Source organism: Nycticebus coucang, chromosome 2 (assembly GCF_027406575.1).
Source record: "Nycticebus coucang isolate mNycCou1 chromosome 2, mNycCou1.pri, whole genome shotgun sequence".
NCBI lineage: Eukaryota > Metazoa > Chordata > Mammalia > Primates > Lorisidae > Nycticebus > Nycticebus coucang.
Window position 1 is genome coordinate 133,485,621 of NC_069781.1, and position 23,310 is coordinate 133,508,930.

The 23,310-nt window shown below is 42.9% G+C and overlaps 1 protein-coding gene across 2 annotated transcripts in view; it reads right to left on the reverse strand.

Annotated features, from left to right (window-relative positions):
- CRTC3 (CREB regulated transcription coactivator 3) overlaps nucleotides 1-23,310 on the reverse strand; it is a 145,754-nt gene that overhangs the window by 67,801 nt on the left and 54,643 nt on the right. For both annotated transcript variants that reach the window (XM_053581942.1, XM_053581941.1), the window contains exons 3-4: nucleotides 9,550-9,669; nucleotides 743-804 (exon numbers count right to left, since the gene is read on the reverse strand). In XM_053581942.1, coding sequence (XP_053437917.1) covers nucleotides 743-804; nucleotides 9,550-9,669 — 182 coding nt within the window. The remainder of the gene's footprint in view (nucleotides 1-742; nucleotides 805-9,549; nucleotides 9,670-23,310) is intronic.

Below are 23,310 nucleotides of genomic sequence, written 5' to 3' on the forward strand. Positions count from 1 at the left end.
CTCCTAAATCTGACCCGAAAATGGTAAAACACACACAATGGGTGCAGTGGTCTTTTCCAGGTAATTTTATATTCTGGTATCTACTGTGATATATCAAATGAGATCCCATTAAAAAAAAAGAGGCCTTCTCCAAACTGACATTTTTCATATGTATATGCAAGAAAAAAAAATGCAGAGAAAAGTAACTTTCATTACAAAAATACTCAAAAGAGACCCCAAATCAAATATACCACACAAATTACCATTTCAAGAGTCTTTACTTTCTTTCAGTAGCTTACTAAGTACACCTGAGAAAAGGCACTTACTTTTCTATATCTCGAAACATAAGGCTACCAAATCAGAGCATTCTGTTGGCAAACATATAACAAATGTGTTTCCATTTGGTTTTAAACATGAAGATCTAGATTTAAATAATTTTTCATTTTAGACTTTCATATAAGCTTGTCATTATATATGGAAATAAGGAAAGACATGAATTTTGTTTTTTTTTAAGAGACAGGTCTTGCTGTGCTGTGCTGCCCAGAAAGGACTGTAGTGGTTTCTCAAGCATGTTTATGGCTCACTGCAGCCTGTTACTTTTGGTCTCAAGTGACCCTCCTACTCCAAGACTTGAGTTTTATAAGAGAAAACAAGTTTCCAGGCTTTATGTTAGAAATTTCTAAAACAAAATTCAAGGCAGGTAAAATAAAATGCAACCACCTAAAATAATACATCCTATCATATCTTTTAAAGCATGGCTTACCTTGGCCAACTCTCATCCAGTGGCTGCGAGGAGTAATTGGCTCCAAAAGCACTACCATCAAAGTAGGATTTTTAATAAAGGAAAAGTACAAATTAACAGAAAATTGAAGCAGAATAAAGCAGAAATCAGAGAGCATTAAAACTGATATTCTTGGCTCTTATCGTTGTATCTACATTTCCCAGCTCTTCCCTTGCTTTTTCTTATCAACTTCCTTTATCTTCTGATCAATGTTGCCTCAGCATGAGTCATGTGGGGTGTTTCTTGTTTCTGCCTGCCCAGCATCTTTGTTTTCAAGAGCTGTCTCCACTCCCACTCCAACCCTGGCCAAGTTGCTACCCTGCTCTGTTGTGGGCTGGACTCAGGCACAGTGTTCAGTCAAGGGCTTCACCCCCATGGGGACAGTGAGTATTGCGAATGGGCTCATGGCACAAGCAGCACCAAGGACAGTGCTGTAGAGGGGACCGAAAGGGGGCCCCATGTGTGGTGCTGAGCCCGGGTATCTCTCACTGGAGAAGACCTGTTGACACAGGAAGTTGAAGCAGAGGTGGCACCATAGCCTCGATGGTCCTGTGCAACCTGTTAGATCTAACCCTTGGGTTGCCCGAGACATGAGCCAATACATTTCCTTTTTTCAAGTTAAGGTGGGTTCCTGATGCGTCGACACAAAAAAGAGCTGCATTAGATTTGCAGAGAAAAGTACCTTTGCAGCATCCTTGGGGCTCTGCTTTATAAATTCTGTATCATTCTCTGGGCCTAGCATACCTCAGAACACTCCAGATGCACAGAGAAGCAGGTGGGATACTGTACCACACACACTGAGTACAGGAGAGCTGTTTCTGAAATTATTTCCGTTTTTTCTTTTTTTTTTGAGACAGTCTCAAGCTGTTGCCCTGGGTAGAATGCCATGGCAGCATCATAGGTCACAGCAATCTCCAACTCTTGGGCTCAAGCGATCCTCCTGCCTCATTTTTTTGCATTTTTAGTAGAAATGGGGTCTTTCTGTGGCTCAGGCTGGTCTTAAACCAAGGAACTCAAGCAATCCACCTGCCTTGGCCTCCTAGAGTGCTAGGATTATAGGCCACTGCACCGGTCCTAAATTTATCTTTTTAGAGATGGGGTCCATCTGTCGCCCAGGCTGCAGTATAGTGGTGCAATCCTAGATTACTGCAACCTCCAACTCCTGGGGTCAGGATTTTCCTGCCTCAGCCTCCCAAGTAGCTGGGACTACAGACATGTACTATTTTCATTATCTGAGTTAACTGCACCCACAGAATAGTTGTTTTAAATCATATTATTCTCCTGCTAAAAATTCTTTAATGATTCTCTTTAGCCTAAAAGGCAAAATCGAATTGTACTGGCTTGGTGATCTGGAGCTCTACAATCTGGGTAGACACAGTCCCCTGCCCTCACCCTCGCCCTAGCTATCTGAGCTCCACAGACATCCTGTGTTTTCCTGCTACTTTGTCTTTCTAATGCCAGCTCCTCTCCTCTGCTGTGGAATATGGAACACGGCCTCCTTGAAAGCCTGGCTTACCTTTTTGTGTCCTGTATCACTGATTGGATAAAATATGAATCTGGCAATTACTAATAATACTCTTAACACAAAATCCTTATTTCTTAAGGTAGAAATAATGAAGAACATACATAAAGACAAAAATTTGAAAATGGACATCTAAGCCGCTTTGTGCCAGGCAGGTGCCAAATTCACACTCTGATTTAATCTTAACAATTGTAGGAGGCAGATGACATCATCCCCATTTTATTGCTAAAGAAACTGAGGCTCAGTTCTGGAAGAGTTGAGAAATACAAGATCAGACAGCTGGTATGGCAGATCAGGCTTGGGACTCACACCTCATCAACTCCAAAGACCAGGAGCTCCCTGCTAAGCCCCACTGCCTGTTAGGGAGCAGTGGACCATCACCAGGTGCCCAATAAAGCAGAAACATGGACCTTGGTTTCCCTCGACATGGCTTCATTATCTTATCTCTTAATCTGACCCTAAATCAATACAATACAAGAGATACTTTCCAGAGAGAGACATTTCTTCTACATTATCAGGCTTAATGTATGTGGGGTGCAGATTAGAATAGACCACAGGAGCAGTGGGAGAGGAAATAGGAAGACATAACACCTGGGAGGGATGAAGAAGATTCTGTCAAGTCTCACAGCCCATGGCTTTCTGCTTTTCTCTCTTCTACCTAGAAAACCTTATTTTATTTTTTTGGAGACAGAGTCTTGCTTTGTCACCCACAGCAACCTCAAACTCTTGGGCTCAAATGATTCTCTTGCCTCAGCCTCCCAAGTAGCTGGGACTCCAAGGTACCCACCACAATGCCTGGCTATTTTTAGAGACAAGGTCTTGCTCTGGCTCAGGCTGGTCTCAAACCCATGAGCTCAGGCAATCCACCTGCCTTGGCCTCCCAGAATGCTAGGATTACAGGCAGCTCCTTGCCTAGAAAACCTTAATTTCATGAAGCAGAAGTTCCTTCTTTTCCTCAGTACACCGACATCTTCATGGTGATTAGTCCAACTGCATAGCACTGTTAACGCAGACCACAATGGGCAGTGTAACAGTGATGCCAGGGCCAAAGTCACTGCATCCGTGTTGAGGTGTAAGTTAGCATTTTTACATTCCTAATATTCACCCCATGAAAATATAGTAAGTTCCTAAAATTTTTGGCATAATTAGGCTGAGACAAAACTTAAAGATCTAACCTCTGAGTTCTCTCAATTCTTACTGTCTCATCTAATTTAATGGGTATTTTAAAACCCAAGAACTGTGAGCATGAAGAAAACTACTAAAAAGCTTAAGCTTGACACAGGAAGACCTGGACAAGGGTCATCTGTGCTCCTGACAATTCAGATGGCTCTGATCACCCCACAGCACTGGAGAACAGCCTAGACAGAGAAGACACCCTGATTTGCAAACTTGAGTTTACCATTTGTTAAAAACATGCTTAGTGCTTGCTGGGTGCTGGATGGCAGACAACACACAGACAACAGGGTTTTTTAAAAAACCACATAGCTCCTTTGTTAGTTAAGCTTAGTTAAGCCTTTGGGTCAAGGAATATTTCCACATTAAAAAGGAGGGTTAGAGAGAAAACAAGAGGAGGGATAACAAAAAGAATAAACAAAGAAGAGATAGGTGCAAAGGATGGAAATAGAAACTAAAGTTTAAAGACATGCCCACACTGTCATAGGCCTCTTTCTGGCCCTCTGCTCACTCCCTTTCAGCCCCTTTGCTAGCTCTTCCTCCCTTTCTTCCTTCCTGAAGTCTCCCTGGGGTCCTATGGCCTCATAGCACAGGCCCCCATCCTCCTACTGTTCTCAGAGGGCCAAGATGCCTTGCTCAGAATCCCTGAGTACCAGGAATGGGGGAGCAGGAAGAGGCTGGAGACGCCAGGAGCATCTACCTTGCTGGGGGAGAACCCTGCCCTACAGGCTTGCTTGGCCAGTCCCATGGGGCTTAACTCACAGACCTATACCTCCAAATGCCTATTTCCAGCTGCCTACTTGGGTTCTCCACCAGAAGTACCCCACACACCTTAAATTCCACCTAAAATCTAACTAATCACCCCATATCCTCTCCTGCCTGCACCTGTTCCTTTTCTTATAGTCCATTGTATTTAATGAGGGCACCATCTATCTAGATGCTCAAGTTAGGGCCCCAGTTACCCTAGCCAGTTGCCCTTCTTCCCATGCGTCAGGCCATCAATGAGGGCAGTCACCTCTGGAGTGTTAGAGCAACAGCTCTTACTCACTCCTCCCCAAAGGAAGAGGAGTAGCTCTTCTTTCTGTTAATAAGGGAGGATATCTGCTAGCCCATTCCCCGTGGGTGGGATTACTGAGCCACAGAAGCTGAAAAACAGGCTCCACTCTGCCTCTGTACTGCAGGGGCAGGCCCAGGGCTCCTCTCTTGGCTTCCTGTCCCCCATAGCAGGTGTACTGGGCAGGTCTTGGGGACTACTTTCTAGAGGCAGCTTGGGGCCTGGTCATTTTCTCTCCTAGGCTGTGATCTGCTGCTGGCTGGATAACTGCACTCAGCGTGCTCACAGAACACAATCACCAAGGTCAGATTTAATACAGAAAATTGGCCACAATTTGGCTCCTTCCTGATTCTCAGCCACATCTTCACTATCACTCTATTTTCTCTAGTCCCTTTACCCCAACTACATATATCCCCCAGGGTATACTGTGAAGTTGAACTGTAGGGCATGTGAGCAGGAGGTGCTTGAGTCTCTGCATCCTGTTTCCCTCAGCACGTGAGCGGCATCTTGTCCTTCAAGATAATATGAGTGTTAGGAAAAAGTTGGGTTTTGTGATCACGTAAGTTTTGGAAACCCTGGATTAAAGATAAGTTCTTCCCAGATCTAATATCCTCTGTAAGCAGATACCGTAAGGCCCCACGAGAGACAGGGATATGGTGCCTCTCAAATCTAATAGGCCGTGAATTTCAAAGAAATAGTAACCTGAAATTTTCTTCTCATTGTGATGAAATGAAACAAAGTAAGGCTCATTCCAGAGGGGAGAATCACATTCCTTACCTACTCTGGCAGGTTTTGAAAGCATCTCTTCATGCCTGTTCCTATGAGGCTCGACTTTGTAGGGAAACTTCTCTAAACATGTTTTTTTTTTCCCCTTTCAAAAATACATCTCCTAAAAACAAACAAACAACAACAACAACAAAATATATCTCCTTTAGAAATAGTATTTCCTATGATTCTTTAGCATGTCCCCTTCTTTCTCAATGTATTACCCACAGGTTTGAGAAAATACTTAATTTGCTATAAATTTATATAAATAGTTTAGGAATTCAATAAGATGGTTTTGGGACACAGCACGTCTGCTGCCCTGACTGAGGGGTGAAAATAGCTGCTACTGATGGACAGGGAAGCTGCAGAAAAGCAGAGAAGCTTCTAGAGAAGCCCCCAGCCAGGAGTAAGCCTAGGAAGCCCTCTCTTCCACTGGCCTGGAGCTTGGGCTGGGCAGCACCCTGGTCTTTGCTGTGGTGCTGCCTAGGCCAACAGCACAGCCCACTGCCTGGCTGTCTCTGCACTGTGGCCACCGGCTGTCCCGGCCTTCTCTGCACTGTGGCCACCCACTCCCCAGGCCTTCTCTGCACTGTGGCCACTCGCTGCCCCATCCTTCTCTGCATTGTGGCTGCCCACTACCCAGGCCTTCCCTACTCTGTGGCTGCTCACTACCCAGGCCTTTTCTGCACTGTGGCTGCCCACTGCAGCAGGACTCTCCTGGGCCAGAGCCAGGCTGGCTGCACTGCCCAATCTGTGAGGAAGCTGGAATGTTTGTTAGACAATGTTTGCTTTATTTGAGATCACTGTATCATCGGACTGAACCTTTGTCCAAGCCAGTTTGACAACCCTAAATTAACACCCATGCCAAGAAATAGCTGTAATAAGAGTCCTGAATACTTTTCTTTTTGTTCTAACAAAGATCCACACTTTCAAATTATGAAATCGTCATTTAAAAGGTAATAGATAAATGTAAAAGGCAACAATTTTAAGTGAATTATTTTGCAACCCACAGGATGAAGGATGTGAGGGCACAGAGGGAATAAGCCCCCTCCAGCTTCTCCTGAACAGATTAACACCTTCAATATAAAATCATCCCATGTTTATCTTTTACTAGGAGCTCATGGTCCCTTGATTGCTCAAGAGACTGCTTCATCCAGGGGCAACCTGAGGCCACTTGACATTCTTTGAATCAGATGCCCAGTCTAGGACCCCAGTTTGGGGCTTAAGACAAGACTACAGATTCTGGCTCACAGGCAGTGAGTTAGACTCCTCCTGTCTGTGGGAGGCCCCTGCTGTCAGCTTTTATTTATCTGTATGTCAATTTGGTATTTGCTTTTTCTTCCCTTAGGATCTGGCTAGCTTTGTGGATGCTCTCACAAGTTGACGCAGGTATACAGTTAGGTCATAATCCGTGATACATGCCCTGCAAAGACACAGGATCCCCTGAACACTCAGTCCCAGTCTCCCTTCCTGGGACTTTGCACATTCTGTTCCCTCTGCCTGGAATGTACCCTCTAGCTACTTTACTGTCTTATACAGAGGGTACCAAAAATGTACACACATTTTAAGAAAGCAAAAACTATATTAAAATTATAATAATCAGTATGTACTAATAACAAAAGATGAATTAAATCATGTCAAGGACCTCTTGTAATTGCAGTAGTCAAACATGACTTGAGTGTTACAAATTTAATACAGTTTTTCCTTTCTAAAATGTGTTTATATGTTTTTGGTGCCCTCTGTACATCACTTCCTACCATTTGAAATCATTTCCTTTAATTGCTTTTTGCCTGTTTGTTGCCTGTCTCCTCCCACCAGACTGTAAATGTGAAAAAGCAGGGACTACGTCTTCCTTGTTCGAAGTCCCCAACACCTGGGTAAGGCCTGGCACCAGAAAGGAGCTCTGTAAAGACAAGCTGAATGAGTACATGACCCCATTACTTCTGCACACCTCAGATTTCGCCTGAGGTTGCCTCTTTTGTTCCCCCAAGACTGGCTGAAGCTGCTGCATCTTTGATGGGCTCACATAGGCCCTGTGATACCTCGGCCACAGACGCCACACCATGCTGCAGCCACTTGTCTGCTAAGCCGCTTCTCCCACTGACCTACATGGTGTGCGCAACTGAAGGGCAGGGCCATGCTGTGTGAGTCCACCAAAGGTGCAGCTACGGCGTCTATGACGGTGCCTGACCACTACCAGCTGCTTAATAACATTTTTAAGTCAGTTAACATTCTCTTCTTTCTCTTTTCTTCAGTTCTCTCCTCTTCTATTCTTGGGTTAATAAAGCTATGTGTACACATATTATTTATACTATACTTGCTTCAAAAACTATTGGAGGTGGCCACATGTGCATATACACACATATATATGCACACATATAATGTATAACATAATACATAGACATGAGAGCACTGACAAGAGGAAATTGAGAAAGTAAACACATATTTAACAATATATACATACACGTAGATGTTCTTGTATATGTATAGTTAAATCAAGCAAAGAAACTTGAAGTATTTAGCTCGAAAATTCCAAGCAATTTGGACAATGATGTGATTTACTACTTTAACACGTGCAAATTAGCTGAAGAATTGCCTCAATTCCCACTTACCTTTTTCATTCTATGTCAAAGTTATCAGACATTCCAGAAAAGAATTCTCAAGATCATTTATCATTTTCCCTTTCCTTCATAATAGACACATTATACAGAAAAGTAGTCAGGGTACCTTTGTGGACCACATGTGGTATTTCCCTGAGGGAGAAACAGACAGCCCCTGGCATTATTATTATTATTATTATTCTTTTGAGACAGTCCTATGCCCTTGGTAGAGTGTCATGGCATCACAGCTCACAGCAACCTCAAATTCTTGGGCTTAAGCAATTCTCTTACCTCAGCCTCCTGAGTAGCTGGGACTACAGGCACCTGCTACAACACCCAGCTTTTTGTTGTTGTTGTTGCAGTTGTTTAACTGGCCTGGGCCGGGTTTGAACCCACCACCCTCGGTGTATGTGGCTGGTGCCATAACCACTGTGCTACGGGCGCCGAGCCGGTCCTTGGCATTATTATCCTTGCTTCCAAATAAATTAAAAACTGCAAGCAGCACAAAAACAAGAAAAGTCAGGGTCTCCTCTTTGTGCCCCTCATAGGGGCATCTCCTATACCATTGATGGACACACACAGCCTGAGGGGCTACGGGCAGGGGTGCAGGTGTGGCCTGGATTGAATCCAGTATCCAAACCACCACAGCAGTGGAATCGTGAGCAAGTTACTGTGACACTCAGTCTCCTCACCAGAAAAAGCAGGGGGAGGGCGTTTAGAGAAATAAACGAGTCAGCAGTTTTGAGGACCAAATGATACATAAATCAGCCTGCACAGTACCTGGCATGGGCAGGTACATAGTAGATGTGGGTGTACCCCCACTTCCCGTTTCCTGGCCAGTGAAGCTAGCTCCACCACCACTGCCAGGAGTTGGCTCTGCGGCAAGATGCATGACCTTTTCCCCACCTCTCTATACATCACAGAGATGTACAAACACAGGTCCTCTAGCTTGTGAGTGTTGATTATGTCAAAAAGAAAAAAAAAGCGCAGGCCCTCCTGGCACACTTGTGTGTCCTCACCCACAAAATCCAGCTCAGTTCTGTGTTCCCTAGAGCCCTCAGCACAACACTGGTCACACACTGGCACCCACCCCCAAGCCCTTCCACCCCTCAACAGTACTGATCAAAAATTGAGTTCATCATCTCCTCTTTTTTATTTCTACAAAAGCAGAGTTTGGTGTGAGTGTACACTGCTGTGTAAGATTTTCCTGACTACTAGGTTTATATTTTAGTTGTGGAGTTTGAAACTCTACAAGTAGAAAATCATATGACACTTCTGTAAGTTCCAAAAAGCAGGTCAGCATGTGAACAGAAATACAAACAAACCCCATATCTGCACATCCATGTTTGCTAGACAGACTAAATCTCTAACCCGATTCAATGTCAGGTTTAATCTGATTTTGTTGATTTCTGAAGAAAATGCTGACCTGCATGCTATTTATGTTCAGTTATCTCATCAAACTGAAGTTTACTAATGTTTCTGTAAAGTAAACAAACAGCAATCTTTCCAAATTTCCACTACAGAGCTTTCTAGTTTCCAACCCATTTGTTTTTACTGCCTCCATTCATTGGATAAAATGATGATTTTAAGGCCAAAGCAGAATTCAGGCAAGATAAACCTGAAAACCTTTCACAGGTTTTATAAACTCATTCTTTCAGACAGTGAAAAAGGATATTTGTCGTCCTGGCTTATCCCCAGACCGTCGGTGCAGGGGGTGGAAGCGGCTCCGGGATGGCCTCTCTACCAGCCCGTGGTGTCGGGTGCCCCGTAGGCTGTCGGTGAGGTGGGGCGACGGCTGTGAAGAGAAGGGCAGAGAAGAGTTGGCTTCGAACACACTGCTGTTCACCTTCAAAATAGCTGATAACAGCTCAAAATCAAAGGGCAGACTGTAATTTTACTATCAGATTTTAGTGTGCCTTGAGTCAAGGTCACTAAATAATGCAGCACATGATGCTGTTTCTGCATAATAATAACAGAAAAATTTAAAATAGTCTTTAATGTGGTAAGAGCAAAGCTGTCACAGTTAAGAGGTGGGGAATTGGGGCACTATGATGGACTCATACAAAATCCCAGGTAGTACACTTGAAAGGTAAAGGGGAGACGTTTAAGATAGAAACAAACTGGCAAACCATGAGATAACTATTTTTTCTACAGTGTCTTTTAAAATTTTTTTATTGAATTCACAATATTTAAAAATTCAGATCTGATACCTAACAAACGCAAACACTGTAACCTAATGGTTTATACCTCATATTAATCTGAATTTTAAAAAAAAAGAGAGAAAAAAGTAAGAATTCAGATTTGAGGCCTGTAGGGAAGAATCAGAGCATCCTGGTCACACTGGCCCCAGGTCCTCACATGGTGGTAACAGGCTGGAGCTGAGGATGAGCAATGCTCATATTTCTGTGTTTTTCTTTATTCTTTTTTTTTTTTTTTAAGATAGAGTCTCACTTTGTCACCCTTGGTAGAGTGCTGTGGCATCATAGCTCACAGCAACCTCAAACTCATGGGGTTAAGTGATTCTCTTCCCTCAGTCTCCCAAGTAGGCTACAGGTACCTGCCACAATGCCTGGCTATTATTTTTTGAGATGAGGTCTCACTCTGGCTCAGACTGGTCTTGAACCTGTGAGCTCAGGCAATCCACCCATCTTGGCCTCCCAAGTGCTGGGATTACAGGTGTGAGCCACTGCGCCCAGTCACGCTCGTATTTTTGATCCTTATTCCCAGACCACTTCACCACACGTAGTGTACATCTAGTCTATGAAAACTAGGCCATGAAAATTAATAAGGTGGTCAGTGCAGGGAGGTGGTCAGCTATAGAGGCTGTGTGTTAGTTATATAATAGATGTGTTTGTCAAATACATGAAAACAGATTCCCTCCAGCTTTATTAAGATATAACTGACAAATTAAAATTGTATGTATTTACAGTGTACAATGTCGTATTTTGATATACATGATACAGTGAAATGATTAAATCAAACTAATTAACATATCTGTTACCTTATACACTTATAATTTGAGAGTTTCTTTTACATACATTGAATCATATAGAAGAGGTAGCTTACTCTGAAAGGACTCCTATGACAGATTATGTTTTTACATAGGAGATTCCTTTACTAAAACCTAATATTTCTTTTTTTTTTTTTTTTGTTTGTTTGCTGTCGCCCTGGGTAGAGTGCCATGGCATCACAGCTCACAGCAACCTCCAACTCCTGGGCTCAAGTGAGTCTCCTGCCTCTGTCTCCCAAGTAGCTGGGACTACAGGCGCCTGCCACAACACCCAGCTATTTTTTGGTTGCAGCCATCATTGCTGTTCGGCGGGCCAGGCTGGATTCAAACCCGCCAGCTCAGGTGTATGTGGCTGGCGCCTTAGCCGCTTGGGCCACAGGCGCTGAGCCTATTTCTTTGTTAAATGTGGATTTCTTCATATTGGATTTGGGAATTACTCCTATTTCTCCTAATTAGGCTAATAAAATATCTGAGTTGATTTAATTTACCAGTTCCAATCTGTTTTTATAATCCAAATCTATAAATACACAAAATAAAAGACCTTAGTGAGGAACAACTTATAGGCTGGAAGAAAAACATCAATTATGACATAGGCAAGATGGATTAGATCTCAGACAATAGAGCATACATACTGTTCTACAGAATAATAAATTGAAATACCTAAAAAATAATGAGGTAAACTGATACCAGGTGCTTTCTGGCATGATGGAAAATGAGGACACAGCATACCTTATCTTTTTTCCTGAGACAGAGTCTCATATTCTGTTCCCCTGGGTAGAATACCATAGTGTCATAGCTCACAGTAACCTCAAACTCCTGGGTTCAAGTGATTCTCCTGTCTCAGCCTCCTGAATAGCTGGGACTATAGGCGCCGGCCACTATGCCTGGCTACTTTTAGAGACAGGATTTGCTCAGGCTGGTCTCGAACTCCTGAGCTCAAAGGACCCACCTACATCAGCCTTCCAGAGTGTAGGAATTATAGGCATGAGCCAGCACACCTGGCCAGCATCTCTTATCACATACAGTGGTAACTCTCCCAAAGACACATAACCTGAATGGAAATGCTGAACTGTCAGATAAAACCAAAGTGAGGGACTACAAAATAACTGGCCTGCCCTCTCCCAAAATATAAATCATAACAGATCAAAAAAAGAGAAAAACCTAAGGAAATATTCAAGTTAAAGGAGATGAAATTGATCCTGCAATCCCATTAATAGGTATGTATCCAGAAGAAAAAAAATCATTTTATCATAAGGACATTTGCACTAGATTGTTTATCATAGCTTAATTCACAATCACCAAGAGAAGGAATCAACCCAAGTGCCCATCAACCTATGGATAAACTATGGCATATGTATACCATGAAATACTATCCAGCCAAAAGAAGATGGAGACTTCACATCTGTTGTATTAACCCAGATGGCATTGAAGCATATGCTTCTTAGTAAAGTATCACAATAATGGAAAACCGAGTGTCCAATGTACGCAATACTAATATAAAACCAGCAGACAATAATACACACCTACACAAGAAAAAAACTCAATTCAAATTGGGGAGCAGAGAGGGAGAGTGGTGTGTTCCCACCTAATGGGCACAATCTAAGGGTATGTGGCACACCTCCTGGGGCCAAGACACAACTACAACAGAGACCTTACCTAACAAATGCAAACACTGAAACCTAGTTGTTTGATCCCTCATATTAATTTGAAATTTTAAAAAAAGGAGATGGCAGGTTTGAATCCAACCCAGGTCTGCCAAACAACGACAACTACAACCAAAAAATAGCCAGGAATTGTGGAGGGCACCTATAGTCTCAGCTACTTGGGAGGCTGAGGCAAGAGAATCGCTTATGCCCAAGACCTTGAGGTTGCTATGAGCTGTGATGCCATAGCACTCTACCCAGGGCGACACAGTGAGACTCTGTCTCCAAAAATAAAGGAGATGAAGGAAATATGGTATGCTGTACATAACTAGCAAATTTTGAATAGTATCTATATAGTAGAAATCCTGTATCAATTTTAAATTTCCTTAATTTGATCATTACAGTAAGGTTGCTGTTACATAAAAGAATTCCTTGTTCTTAGGAGGCACAGAAAATAAGTAAACATGCTGTATGTGTAAACACACACATTAAGAGACAGAAAACAAAAGAAAATTGAGCAAAATGCTAACAATTAGTGAATTTAGGTGAAAGATATGTACAGATTCACTGTTCTTGCAAGAATTGAAATTTTTCAAAATAGAGTTCAAGTCTAAAATCTGATAATAAATTGATGTTGATGCAGGACTCTTACGCTTCTCATTTCTAAAATTTGAATGACTTGAAACTCAAAAATATCTTTAGATTGGTTTCTAAGCACATCTGAAAATTACAGGCCAGGCACAGTGGCTCATGTCTGTAATCCCAGTACCCTGGGAGGCCGAGGAAGGTGGATTGCCTGAGCTCAGGAGTTCAAGATGATCCTGAGCTAGTGGGAGACCCTGTCTCTACTAAAAATACAAAAACAAGCCAGGCATCGTGACAGGCACCTGTAGTCCCAGCTACTTAAGAGGCTGGGGTGAGAGAATTGGTCAAGCCCAAGAGTTTGAGGTTGCTGTTAGCTGTGATGCCATGGTATTCTACAGAGTGGTGTCATAGCTCACAACCTCAAACTCCTGGGCTCAAGCGATCCTCCTGCCTCAGCCTCCTGAGTAGCTGGGACTACAGGCATGCACCACTACACCCACCCGTCTATCTTTTCTATTTTTAGTAGAGATGGGGTCTTGCTATTGCTCACATTAGTCTTCAAATTCTGAGCTCAAGCAATCCATCTGCCTTGGCTTTCCAGAGTGCTGGGATTACAGGAGTGAGTGAACCACGGCACCGGGCCTGACTCTTGTTACATTTTAAATCATTAAAAGTTTTCCTTGAGAAAATAACTACCTTATTGGTTGGGGCAAATAATACATAATCTTTAGTCTATTCTTCCCTTTAAAATTCAAGTTAGGCTTGGTGCCTGTGGCTCAAGCGGCTAAGGCACCAGCCACATACACCTGAGCTGGCGGGTTTGAATCCAGCCCGAGCCTGCCAAACAACAATGAAAGCTGCAACCAAAAAATAGCTGGGTGTTGTGGCAGGCGCTTGTAGTTCCAGAAACTCGGGAGGTGGAGGCGGGAGAAATGGTTGAGTCCAGGAATTGGAGGGGGCTGTGAGCTGTGATGCCACAGCACTCTACCCAGGGCAACAGCTTGAGGCTCTGTCTCAAAAAAAATAAATAAATGAATAAAAAATAAAATAAAATAAAATAAAATAAAATAAAATAAAATAAAATAAAATAAAATTCAGCCTTCCATAAGTCTAGTTTTGTGGGACCCCAGTAATACTTATGGACTATTTAATAATTTTTTACTATGTTCGCCTGTAGTATTTCAGAAATTATGACTTAAAAATGTATCTAAATAAAAATAGCTACAATACCAAAAATAAATAATTAGAAATAGTTTTGTTAATTAAGAAGATGCATGCCAATAGCACCTTTTATTATGAGAGACCTGGTTATCCAAGATAGAAATAATTTTAAGAGAAAAGTAATTTTGTTCCAAGATATAAGAAAAAGGAGGATTCTCTGTTAATATCACCATATACAAGGTGCCCATAAAATTCATGTGTAATTTAAAATAGTTTAATACTTTATGCCCACCCTGTATTTGCTACAATAATGTTAAATGTACTTGAAAACATAAAATTTCCATCTAGGAGCACACCCATTGCCACACTGAGCTCTCAAAGGCAGGCCTATAAGGGGCCTAAGGATCTTTGGAAGGGGATCTAGAAAGCAGAAAGCTCTTGAAATGTCTAGACTTCCTATTAAGTTTATATTTTCTACTTATAGCTGCCTCCTTTGCACTTACCCTGCTGGCCCAAATCTTGTACCACTGTTTGTACTCAGGTACACAGAGTATGCTCTGTATTTTCTTCTCTTCTTCACTGTTACCCAAGCGCAACTCTCTGCCTCTATGGTATCTGATCTTAATCCGAACTGTATTTGGCTTCACCTTTCTCAACCACAGGAGCCTGCCCTTGCTCGTCAAGGGAGTTAGAGCAGTTGTTCAAACAGCAAAGGACTGTGGAGGCTTTAGAATGAAGAGGCCTGTCAAACACTGTGGTGGCCTGAGTATCTTGGGCCCCAAAACACTATTGACAAAGAGATTCTCCTATTCCTATCGGCTTCCAATCTCTTGCTTGCTAAGAGCTAAGATTCTGTTATTTAAAAATGTATTTATTTAGTTAACTTTAAAACACAAAAATAAAACTCCACTACCTTGAAGGCCAAGTACTTCATTTTTTCTGTTCCTTTTCAACTTTTTCCACATACAGTTTCTTACCTAGTTATATCCACAGAGTACATGCAGGAATTTTAACATTCCACACTGCCATTCAAAGAAGAAATGATTTGGAGTCAGAGAAACAGTTTAAATTCAGAATCTTCCACACAGTAACAAGTTACTTCATCTTCCTTGACTATATACTAAAAATGATAACTTCCTCATGGGCTTGTTGAAAAAATCAATGAGAATACATTATGTGGAGCTATCCTCTCCCTAGAACACCAGGGCATTTGGAAGGAGGCTGGACGTCCAGGAGATGGGATGCTGGGAAGCATTGCATAGGTTACAGGTGGGCCTGCCCTGCACAGCCTTGTGCTGTCAGAGGGGCAGCATCGCTGTTGGGGCTTCCTGGGATTGAGGGAAATCCCCCTCACCCCCCACCCCCACCTCATGTGGCTTAGGTCTCAATTAGGCACTGTCTGTTGTCCACACCACTTCACCCGACAGTTGCAGCCAGGGGCAGATGGCTGACAAAAAGTTGATTGGGCCCTGTGACTTGCTCTGGCCAGTGCTTATGAGCAGAAACTCTCATACTTCTCCTTCTGCTGTGAGCATACCATCTCCCAAACAGAGGGTACCCCTTCAGATTCAGCTGCTAAAAGAGAAGATTCATGGAGGGAGCCACAGCAGTACTCTAGTGCTGCTGACATGGGAGTGAAAAGTTAAGTGTTTACTGAAGGTCCCAGAGCTTTTGGGTTGTTGCTGCAGCAAATCTAATATGGTAAGGAGACTACAATGACATGAAAAGTCTCATTTTTCTTGAAAAGCAAAAAGGGAGGTATAAAGTCAAAAAAGCCTTCAAAGTGGCACCTACAAGCTTTAAGGAGGGCCTTGGATTCAGGCTCTGAAAAGCACAACCTGTTCTAGAACACAGGACCCAGAAACCAAGTGAAGTGGGAGGCCTCCGTGCCTCCATGCCCAGATGCTACCCACAGGCACCCCTGGACAATGCCGATGGCAGAACTCTTCCTGAAATGAAACAGGACATATGGATTTTCTGCAAGTTGTGGACTTCCAGATGGAAGAAGACAGCATTGTACCCACAGAGCATGACCGAGGGGTCAGAGTTCAGTCAGGCATCTGTATACAGAGATGCCCATCTACACACGTCTCACCTGCCCACTTCATATCACCTCCAAAAGCTGCAGCCTGCAGTAAACTAGATTTCCTCACCTTTCCTGGTGATGGGAGAATTGCTTCCTCTGAGATGCTACTGATCTGTTAATGGGACCCACATCTGCACTAACTCTTAATAGTAGGTGTACCACACTGCCAGCATACAATTAAGTTTATGGTTAATTGGAAACCCCACCAGATCTTTCTCACTTTATTGGTAAACCATAAGCAGATTTCTACCAAACCCATGTTTAGTCAGGAATTGAGGTGAAGTTTGAGAGCTGGAGAGCTGTTTATAATCAACTCAGGGAGATTATCATTATTAAAGGTATATATGCTACAGTATATTTTTCATATATGAACAATCAGAACATACTTTTTCTTCTGCCTCAAAATAGAAAAATAAATTCTAGCATATTGTTGTATTTCCATGCAACATCATTAAAAATGGGAGAAATGTAATTTGCAAAAACCTTCAAGTGAAATATGGGTTTCTAAATGCTAATAGAAGCAAATATAATATGCTTGTAAGAAGTTCTACCAGGTTTTAAAAAATATATTAAAACATGTAGAAGACCAGGATTAAGCATATAAATGTTTCCTTTGAAAAGTCTTGATCCAGACTACCATAACCTTTCATCTTTACAAAGGAGAGCCCTAAATCCAGGCTTCTGGAGAGGCTGAGGAAGGAGGATTGCTTGAGCCCAGGAGTTTGAGGTTGCTGTGAGCTGTGATGACTCCATGGTACTCTACACAGGGCAATAGAGTGAGACTCTGCCTAAAATAAATAAATAGGCGGTGCCTGTGGCTCAAAGGAGTAAGGCACCGCCCCCATATGCTGGAGGTGGCAGGTTCAAACCCAGCCCCGGCCAAAAGAAATAAATAAATAAAAATTAAAAAAAATAATAAACATTGTGTGAGGCCACGGCACTCTACCGAGGGCCATAAAGTGAGACTCTGTCTCTACAAAAAAAAAAAAAAAAAAAAAAAAAAAATAAACATTTTTGAGAGGCTGGGTGCAATGGCTCACACCTGTAATCATAGCACTGTGGGAGGCTGAAGCAGGTGGATAATTTTTAGCTCTGGAGTTTTAGTCTAGCCTGAGTAAGATCAAGACCCTGTCTCTACTAAAAATAGAAAAACTAGCCAGGCACTGTCACAGGCACCTGTAGTTCCAACTACTCAGAAGGCTGAGGCAGGAGGATCACCTGTGCTCAAGAGTTTGAGGATGCTGTGAACTATGACGCCATAGCACTCTGCTGACTCTACTAAAAAAAAAAAAAAAAATCCAGATTAAATTTTATTATGTTCTTGTAAATCTACCAAAGATCTAAGATTCAGTTAAGAGCATAACTGCCCTGCTAAGATAGCTGTGTCACAGTATAAACAGCCCAATACCAAGGTGGGTATTTATATTAAGTACACAGAAATAGAAAACCAAGTAGAAACAGAACTTCTTATATTCTTCCCATCAGAAATTTTCCCCACAGAAATTTTCTGTGTACTTAATATAAATACCCATTGGGTCCAGTAGTCTCTCATTTGAGGTAGGGATCTAACTTAATATTTTAATGAAAAGTCCCAAAGCTATTTATTGACCCAAACATGCTTCCTCCTATAGAATTAAAATGCTACCTCCATCATTATAAATTTCTCTATATTCTTGGGTTTTATGTCTGTTCCCACTTCTCCAATGGAGCAGAAGAAGTCAGACAGGAGACTGGTTGGAAGTGTAGCTGGTAGGAAAGGTACAGACAGGGTAGTTAATGCTTGGCCCAGACCTCCAGCTTGCTAGCCCATGATGTTGTTTTGTTTTTCTTCAGCTTTTTTTGTTCTGGGGAAATGCATGAAAAGTAGTCCCAAGTACTGGATAAATTTCTGTAGGTGAAGAATGGAGACACAGGAGGTAAGTGCAGATTCTTGGAGCTCAGCAGGGCTATAGTTAGTGAAAGCTGTTACAGGCTTCCTTTTTTGAAAAAGGCAAGTCTAAATAACAAAGGAACAACTGTGTCTCCCTGGGAACACAGCTGGAGGCCCTTCAGCCAAGGCCAGGTCTCACCACCACGGGAGGGTAGTGAAGACCTGCCCACAACAAAGAAGATGCTATTAATTCACTGCCTGGAGGTCAAATGGATCATTTTAATCCTACCATACAAACTGGGCAGAATAAAAAAGGATTTCATACCTGATTAAAGACTATTATACCACCTCCAAAAGAAAACAGAAAAACTTAAAGAAAAGTTCGACTACCCCATCTGTTACAGATCTGCAGGGTCAGACCTGCCTGCTGCCAGGCAGCCTCCCTGCCTGCCATCCCTCACACTCCAGTGTCCTCAGTGGAGCTGCTGCTGATCTGTGCTAGCAGGCCGGGGCTTTGCTCTCAACACTCCTGCAAGACTCCCTGCTGTCCTGGACACAAAGGACACAAAGTGAGCCATCAGCCAGCACTGCCGGGTCTTTGAGGCTTGTGGTTCCAGTCTTAGATCCCCAGAACCGCTTGGATGGGTAGTTTGTTTTGTTGTTTTTTTAAAAAACATAGAAACTATGCCTTTTTGACCAACTTAACTTGGGATGCAATCATCTCCAAAGAACAAACAAGTCCTATTGTGAGAAATGAAGAGAAGCAGAGCAGACCAGAGGACGCACCAGCACCAACTATCTCTGTCCCTTGTGTTCCTCTTCCCATCCTCATTTTTAAGTGAAAGATAAAAGGGAAATAAATGTAATAAGATAAATTAAGCTAAAAGATTACTCCAGAAAATGACAGAGATAAAACAGTTTTTTGGTTGTTTTTTAAAGCAGCTAACATCAAAATCAGAACAAGTAAAATGATCACAAATGGCCCGGAAAAACAGCCAGTCAGAATAAGAGACAACATAGCACAAAATGTGCCTGAGAGAGAGTCCACAGTTCACGCTGGTGTTCCAGCTTATTAGGGAGTGGAGGAGAAAAGGTCATTGCCTCAGGCAGCTTCAGCCTCACAATCTCCTGACCCCCACTCAGCAGGTGTGAGTGATGAGGGCCCTGCCCAGCATGGTCCCTCCAGCACCCACAGGTGCCTGCCACGTGCTGAATTGTCACACATGTTTGGTGAATTATGTTTCTAAATATTTAGGTGCCAAAGTGGACTGTGTGCCCCAGGGAGTGTACAGGATGAGTACAGGGTATGGAGAGAACATCAGAAGTTCTGTTTCAACTTGGTTTTCTATTTTCTGTGTACTTAATGTAACAGTTGAATGGTATATAAATTTATAGACAAAGAACATATGCAAGTTATTTATAAAAAATTTCTAAACAAAGAACATATGCAAATTGGCGATATAAAACTCTTTTAACTATTAGGATGCATGATCAGAAAGTTTTTTTGAGACAGAGTCTCACTCTGTCATCCTGGGTAGAGTGCTGTAGCGTCACAGCTCACAGCAACCTCAAACTCCTGGGTTTGTGCAATTCTCCTGCCTCAGCCTCCTGAGTAGCTGGGACTACAGGCGCCCACAACAATGCCCGGCTAATTTTTCCATTCTTAGTAGAGGTAGGGTCTCCCTCTTGCTCAGGCTGGTCTAGAACTCCTGAGCTCAGGCAATCCAACTGCCTCGGCCACCCAGAGTGCTGAGATTACAGGTGTGAGCCAACACCATGCTTGCCTATCAGATCAAGAAGTTTATATGGCCTGTAATCCCAGCACTCTGGGAGAGAGGCAGGTGGATCACCTGAGCTCAGAAGTTTGAGTCCAGCCTGACCAAGAGTAAGACTCTATCTCTACTGAAAATAGAAAAACTAGCACACATCTGTAGTCCTAGCTACTTGGGAGGCTGAGGCAAGAGGATCTCTTGAGACCAAGAGTTTGAGGTTGCTGTAAGTTGTGACACCAGGGCACACTAGCCTGGGTGACAGTGTAAGATTATATCTCAAAGAAAAAAAATTTTATATAACTTCTATACACATGCCAAAATATTTAGAATTATTAAAATCAGTGATGGTTACATGGGAGTTTCTTATTCTATTCTTTCTACCTTTCTTCTTAGCCACAAATTTCCATAATAAAATGAAAAATTTCAACTTTGAATCCTCAGGATGGCTATGGGCCTGGCATAGAGACCTAAGCACCTAAGGCATTTTTCTGTCTTTCCAGAGAATGCCACCCAAGCCCCCACAGAAGCAGAAGTTTAAACTGTCTGGTCCTGTCCCCATGCCCCTGTGATGGGTAGTAAAGCCTTCAGAATCTAGTCCCCTGTCAACCTCAGTGCTAATATGACAAGGAATGGAGAAATGCCTCTGGGTCTGCTGGGTTTGTTCATTTGCCTCCTCCAGAGGAAGATGACTTTCTTCTCATGCTGATGGAGAGAAACCATGGAAGTGAGAACTGGTTTTTGTCGAACTAAGACTTGAGTAGTGACAGGGCAGCCTACCTGACAGAGTAAGGCCAAAGGCACACCTGGAGGCCATAAAGGTCAGGTAGGCACTTCAGGTCAAGGAGGGAAGGGCCCACTGCCCAGACCTTGCTGCATCCCACTTCTAGCCTCTTACCACGTTAGGCAGTGGGTGTCAGAGATGGCCCCCCACAGCCTGCCTGACCCTCCTCTCTCCCCCAATGCATTCTGCAGGGTACCAGGTTCATCACTGGGATTAAACTTGGTAAAAATACTTCACTGACCCCCCTCCCTCCGGAGGGGGGTGAGACCTTGGTGTGTGTCACACTTTATGGGGGCAAGACATGATTGCAAGAGGGACTTTACCTAACAATTGCAATCAGTGTAACCTGGCTTATTGTACCCTCAATGAATCCCCAACAATAAAAAAAGAAAAAAAGACACTGCTGTGAGAGGAAGTCAAAGAAAAAAAAATATTTCACTGAATAGAGGAGAGATTTGTAATCTGGAATTAAAAAAGAAAAACCAAGGGGGGAGGACAGATGAAATAAGTTGCAAAATGTTGAAAATATTGAAACTGGTGATGAACATATAGGGGTTCTTTATTCTATTCTCTACTTTTGGGTATATTTTAAATTGCAAATAAAGGCTTGGTGCCTGTAGCTCAGCAGCTAGGGCACCAGCCACATACACCAGAGCTGGTGGGTTCGAACCCAGCCCGGGCCTGCCAAACAACGACAACTACAACCAAAAAATAGCCGGGCACTGTGGCGGGTACCTGTAGTCCCAGCCACTTGAGAGGCTAAGGCAAGAGAATTGCTTAAGCCCAAGAGTTTGAGGTTGCTCTGAGCTGTGACGTCACGGCACTCTACCGAGGACAAAGATAGTAAGACTCTGTCTCCAAAAAAAAAAAAAACCCAAAAACTTCTATATACATGCCAAAAAAAAAAAGAAAGAGAGAAAGAGATGAAGGCCAAGTTTTCTAACATGTCCACAAATAAAACTTTTTTGAAAAAAAGAAAAACAAAGTTTTTTGCACACTATTGAGACCTTTAAAGGACAAAATAAGCATATACTTTCACAAAAGAGTGAAAAAAGTACAAGAGAAAACTATATCTAGAAACAATAAAATAATCTGGAATTTCAAGTTAAATGTAATAGCACATGGCAATTCTAAATAAAGTATGAGTTTAAAAGAAAACAACAAGCTTGGTGCCTGTGGCTCAAGGGGCTAAGGCGACACATTTGAATCCAGCCTGGGCCTGCCAAACAACAATGACGGCTGCAACCAAAAAAAAAGCCGGGCGTTGTGGCAGGCACCTGTAGTCCCAGCTACTTGGTAGGTGGAGGCAGGAGAATCACTTTAGCCCAGGAGTTGGAGGTTGCTGTGAACTGTGATGCCATTGCACTCTACCCAGGGCGACAGCTTAAGGCTCTGTCTCAAAAAAGAAAAAAAAAAAAAAACAGCCTGGAGCAGTGGCTCATGCCTGTAATCCCAGGAATCTGGGAGGCTGAAACTGAAGGATTGCTGATCTCAAGAAGTTAAGACCACCCTGAGCAAAAGTGAGGCCCCATCTCTACTACAAATAGAAAAATTAGCTGTGCCTGGTGGCAGATGCCTGTAGTCCCAGCTACTCAGGAGGCTGACGTGGGAGGATGGCTGGAGTCCAGGAGTTTGAGGTTGCTGTGAGCTAGGCTGACACCAGGGAACCCTACCCAGAGGGACAGAGTGAGACTGTCTTTAAAAGAAATCTCAAAACCTTGGGGTAGCGCCTGTGGCACAGTGAGTAGGGCGCCAGCCCCATAAACCAAGGGTGGCGGGTTCGAACCTGGCCCTGGCCAAACTGCAACAACAACAAAAAAAGCTGGGTGTTGTGGCAAGCACCTATAGTCCCAGCTACTAGGGAGGCTGAGGCAAGAGAATTGCGTAAGCCCAAGAGCTGGAGGTTGCTATGGTGAGCTGTGACACCACAGCACTCTACCGAGGGCGACAAACTGAGACTGTAAAAAAAAAAAAAAAACCTCAAACTTCCTTATATCCTGTTTTTTGATTGAAAAGAGCATTAGGGTACTTTTCTCATCTGGCTACTTGGTCATGAAAAGGCACACGCAGCCCATCCCGCCTGGACTCAAGAGCCATGATAAGGAGTTAGGCCAGCCAGGCAGCAAACTCACCAGTGGTCATCTAGCTACTGCCAGACCCCTCTGAAGATGGAAATAGGCAGGCCACTACTTTTTCATACAGCCATGCTTCTGGTATATTCTCCCTTAGGCTGAGCTATAAAGTGTTCTTAAGCCATGCATCATCTCTTGGAGAAAGGCCCAGATGAGAGATCAGTAGACTCCATGAAGAACCAAGCTACCAAAAGTGGAAGAATTAATCCATGGAATCAGATTCTTCATTTAGTTTAAATTAAATTGCAACTGGATCTGGTTGCTTGTTTGGGCTCTCTATGTTAAGGTGGTCTAGAATTCCTTCTGTCAAAAAGAAAAACTCACAGGACTAACACTAAGGAAGACACTCCTATCTGCAAGTTCCCATTTCTGCCTACTGGTCAGCCTCTGGTATTT